The 4,861-nt window shown below is 40.3% G+C and overlaps 1 protein-coding gene across 1 annotated transcript; it reads right to left on the minus strand.

Moving 5' to 3' along the window:
- Nucleotides 1-237: 237 nt before the first annotated feature.
- On the minus strand, nt 238-3,837 carry LOC147869105 (jasmonoyl--L-amino acid synthetase JAR6-like). The gene is made up of 4 exons (XM_087326503.1): nt 3,519-3,837; nt 2,899-3,000; nt 1,421-2,190; nt 238-834 (listed from the first exon to the last, which is right to left on the minus strand). Exons 1-4 carry the CDS (start codon nt 3,809-3,811, stop codon nt 287-289), a joined length of 1,713 nt encoding a protein of 570 aa, XP_087182629.1. The 5' UTR covers nt 3,812-3,837; the 3' UTR covers nt 238-286.
- Nucleotides 3,838-4,861: the final 1,024 nt, after the last annotated feature.

Below are 4,861 nucleotides of genomic sequence, written 5' to 3' on the forward strand. Positions count from 1 at the left end.
GACTTTATAATCATTAAGTATATGACTTATTGAAACAGAAGAAACATTTCACATAGAGTGTGGTGCTTGTAAATTAGTTACTTTAAATCCATGTTTACCAAAAAAACAGGATTTACTTCCAAAATATAAAAGTGCATAATATATTCAAGTCGGGAATCTTTCAAGCTCAAAAATGTTCAGAGAGACCACATTGATTGCAGGAGAGAAAGTTGTGGAGGGATTAATCTGGTCATGATGTGAGAGAAACAATGACAAGCAAATCGCTCATTGTCAATTAACATGAATATCAATTTACATTCTCATGTCCTGAGTTGATGTACAGATGAACTACTGAATCCTTGAGAATCCTCAAGAGCTCTGGCGACTTAACACACCTAGGTGTCTTGTACTGTGTAGGAGATGCTCCAGATTCGATGGCATGAAGCATGATATTTTGGAAGGTTCCTTTCTTTACAATGTAAAGCCTAAGTGGGCCAATGGTTCCAGATGCCCTGCCTCGTTGGTAAGGATCATTGAATGAAAGATCTATATTCCTACAACATCGAACCAATATCGAATCCTCAATAGAAGCAACATCCCTAAGCTCCCAAAATATAGCATAATGCCCTGGCCTAGAAGAATGGTCAGCATAACCACAAAAGTCAGCTAACTTCATGTTTGCTTCATCCAAGATCTTGGATGCTTGATTATTGACTTCTAAAAACTCTCTTTCATCAGTTTTGTCTGTGTTCAAACTAAACAAGACATTCCTTCGCATCACAAAAGAAAACTGAGGTAATTCGTGGTAAAATCCAGTTATCCGGATAACATCACCAATCCGATATCGATAAAGACCTTAACAAGAAGTGAAACACTTCAGATGTGCTTTTCAATCGAGGTAACAAAAATTTAGAATGAGAACAAAGTACTAAGAGTAAGTTCTGGAGGAAAAAAAACTAAGAATATGCTCATGAAGAAAGAAATGCTGAGTATTTCATGCAAAGTCAGGGAAAATTTCTATGCTAATCAGGAGGTCCTCCTTTTCATACAGTAAGTAATATAAAAAATTATGGTACAATATTGGCCTGCAACCGAAAAGTTGGAAAGAATTTGACCCACATTTTTGTAAATAAAAGCACCCTTTTCCCCGTCAATGTTGATGTTGTCAAATGTATCATAACACCTTTTTCTTAATGTTCTTTCATATTTCCCTAAATGGCCCTATGTTTTATTGTTATTTCTCCAAATGTCCTTTATCAATCCTTCTTTTATAGCAGTTTTCAGAATTTGGAGCCCCCTCGAAAGAACAATTATATGTGTCCTTTCCGGGGTTGATCAAGGGTGTTTGGAAAATTAAGAAAATTTAGGGGTATTTTTAGAGCATTTACCTAAAAAAGGAAAGGTATCATAGATAAAGTTGTAATAATTTACCACCATTTACCTGCAATAGTGGTCACAATAACTTCATATTCTTCACCGATTTGAACACCTGTAATATCAACTGGTGACTCATCCCCTCCATTCTGTTTTATTGGCAGAAATTCAAAGTATGCTGTATATGGCAGCAGCGTAAAAGAGACTTGATCATATGATGACTTAGGGTTCAAATTTATACCAATACTGCATTCAGATGAGCCATAATCACCAGAAACAAGTGGTATTTCCCCGGCATAGTTTTTCAGGTATGGAACATAAGGTTCCATGGATCCAGTCAAAATTGTAAGAATATATTTCACATTTGGCCACAATCGTTTGATAATACCAAACCACCCTTTCTCACACTCGTCTCTTACTTTTTGAGAAAGCTGAGGATTTGGCCAAAGAAGTGTTGTCACAGCCTCACGAACAGATGCATCAGTCACCCAGGACTCACTAAGGGTGCCTGACTGTATATCAATGCATAGCTCCTCCCATACCTCTTCTAACAACCGAAATGCCTCTGTTATCCCATAAGCAAAAATTGATGATATAACTCCAACCTCTTCTGCTTGAATCAATCCACAAAGGAGGTGACAATACATGGATTCTCGCACATTCGGCCCAAGAACTACACCCATTGGGCTTGTCCAATTAGGCAAATTCTCCGAAAGATTTCCATCTCGCAAATACAGAGAACTTGCAGCTCCAAATTTGATCCCTCTTTTGGTCGTGAAAACCTTCCCAGCATAGATAAAGTAGAGAGTCTTGACCGCATCTTCAATTGGAAACTCACTGAAAGATTCTATGCCATTAATGCAAATGTCACCTATTGGTTTTAGAGAGACATAATATCGTGTTACATAATCAAAGCAATATTGACTTAACTTGGAAATACCCTGGATTTTTTCATTATTTTCTCAAATACCCCCAAACATTTGGTATTTCCCAGAGATCCTCATTCATCCCCCCAGCCCCCAATTTCTCAATCATGATGTTTGAGCAGTTATATCATCAATTCATTCACTGATCCTTAATCATGTGTGCTATTTGAGCAATGATGTTGATAGGTTCCTTTTGTCTCTCTTTCACGGCATGGCCAGGGGCAATCAGGTGCAATGGGGGAAAAAAAGAAGAAATCAGAGGTATTTACATGTTTTTCCCTTGATGTTGTACATAATCAAGGAAATACATGTACATTGAAGTGAAGTGAAGTGAACCTGTTTAGAATTCCTCTTACCTGAAGGAGAGGAACAGGCGACAAATCAATAACATGATTGCTCAAATAGGACACATGGTTGACAGAAAAGGATGGATTGACCACATGAATGATAGAATAGCACATATTAATTGAGAAAAAGAGGGTTGACCAAGCGCTCATGGAGAAATAAGAAAGACTCGGAGGCATTTTGGGGGTGGGTTGGGGAACTCAATGGAATTTTGCCATTCTTGCATTGGAGTTTTCCACATAATAATCCAGACAATATCTGAAGAAACTTTAACCTGCTCAGAATCGCATTGCTAAGGAAGAACCTATTTGATGTTAATGCTTTCAACTCTTTGGTAGAGGGAATCATTTTCTTCTTACCACTGGAAGTACCTGAACTGCAGAGAGAAATCACACTAACAGTTTTATACACAAGCAATTAGGAGACTACTTGACCGTGTTCTTTGACCTCTAAATCTTTTTTATTGCATTAATAATATGTTCTCTGTATGATGCTTTACACTATATCCGTATGATGCTTTACCAGGAAAACACAGACTCTTACAACAAGCAAGCGAGATATTCACATACACATATTGTCACATGGTTTCCTTGTACAAACTTAGGCTAGGCTATTAGATTGATATTTTAAACCGGGAGAAAAGAGGAGAAGAAAAACACTCTAGCAAGAAAAAAAAGGAGAACGAACGAAAGGATGGAACTCTACCATAAAATCAGACAGCAGTTAAATTCTCGTGTTTTCTGATGTGGTCATATTCAAGACGTTTTTAGCAAGAAACAAAAAATAAGGGGAGGGAATAATGAAGAGCGTATCATCTTAAGATCAAGAAGTCGAAGTATAGGCAATGGCTTCTAACAAAAAGGAAGGAAAAATGAGGAGCAATGAAAAGATCACCTCAGGGTGAACCTATCGATAGGGTCAGCGCACAAGATGGGAGATGAATGTTCTCCATCACCATCATCATCATCAGAAGTAAGCTTCTGAATGAAAGGATATATGTCCTCATACTCGACGACAGGAAGAACAGCTCTGAACGAGAGAGGATCGGTGCGTCCAGCGAGGCCATGGTGGAGGAGGTATTGACAATTGGCGTTATGCGAGAGGATGGATCGAAGAACAGAGGATTGAATAGAAACTGCGGAGCGAGCAGAATGTTGGAACTGTGCGATCAAGTCCGTCTCTGCCATGGCAAAAGATGAAGAAGGAGAGATGGAGATGGAGATGGAGATGGAGATACCTTCGCCTCCTTTTCCAGCTTCTGCAGAAAAGAAGAGAGGGAGGAATGCGCTCTGCTCTGCCTTAGAGTCGTATTCTTGCTTTGCTTTGTTGAAATCAATGAACGTACATCAGAAGGAATAATACATAACATAACATATGTAAGTTGTAACATACATACATATCATACGGAGGAGACTTACCAAATATTAAATACGGCAAAGTCAGGGAAGGTTTCGGGTTAGCTTAGCTGAGGGTGCGTGCGATCAAAGCGCAAGCTCAAATTTTCAGTTGAGGAAACCTCAAAATCGGTAATGGGCACAAGTATAATAATCTATACCCATTGATGGCTATCAACCCTAAAGGGGCTGTGAACATAGCCGAGAAAACCAACCCGAACTTATGGCATGGCTGACTTGGCCACATGTCTCAAGCCGGACTTGATCAGCTGATGTCGGATCGGCTACATTCCAAAACTCCAGGCAAAGACAGACTTTTGCGAGCATTGTCGATATGGGAAACAGACCCGAAGTCCACACTCTCTCCACTATGAGACGGTATGACAACCCCTAGAGCTCGAGCACACAGACATATGTGGGCCCATGCCAGAGCGATCACTAGGAGGCTCCCGGTACTTTATCACATTCGTAGATGACTGCACACGGAAAGTTTGGGCATACTCCATCAAGTCCAAAGATGAAGCGCAAAAGATCTTCACTCGATGGATATCTGAAGTGGAGAACCGGTCGGGATACAGAGTGAAGACACTCCAATCCGACAACGGAGGTGAGTACACCTCCAGAGCCTTCAAACAGTACTTGTCCGGAAAAGGGATCCGACACCAAAAGACCGTTCCCTACACACCCATGCAAAATGGAGAGGCAAAACGGATCAACAGGACGATCCAGGAGAGGGTGACGACAATGCTCCAGCAAGCCGGACTAAAGTTGGAATTCTAGGCCGAGGCATTGCAGACGACAGTGTACTTGATAAATCTGGCGCCGTCAAGAGCAATCAGGCTC

The sequence above is a fragment of the Azolla caroliniana genome, unplaced genomic scaffold (assembly GCF_043228905.1).
Source record: "Azolla caroliniana isolate FFs.n. ecotype wild unplaced genomic scaffold, voAzoCaro1.0.p SCAF_1, whole genome shotgun sequence".
Classification (NCBI taxonomy): domain Eukaryota; kingdom Viridiplantae; phylum Streptophyta; class Polypodiopsida; order Salviniales; family Salviniaceae; genus Azolla; species Azolla caroliniana.

Excerpts from the sequence above, each read along its gene's own strand:
- LOC147869105 (XM_087326503.1), bottom strand. The coding sequence starts at position 3,811 with ATGGCAGAGACGGACTTGATCGCACAGTTCCAACATTCTGCTCGCTCC. Across the intron at positions 2,191-2,898 it reads AGCAATGCGATTCTGAGCAG|TGAGTTTCCAATTGAAGATG; the intron begins GTTAAAGTTTCT and ends AGAATCTTTCAG. Across the intron at positions 835-1,420 it reads TATTGTGACCACTATTGCAG|GTCTTTATCGATATCGGATT; the intron begins GTAAATGGTGGT and ends CTTCTTGTTAAG.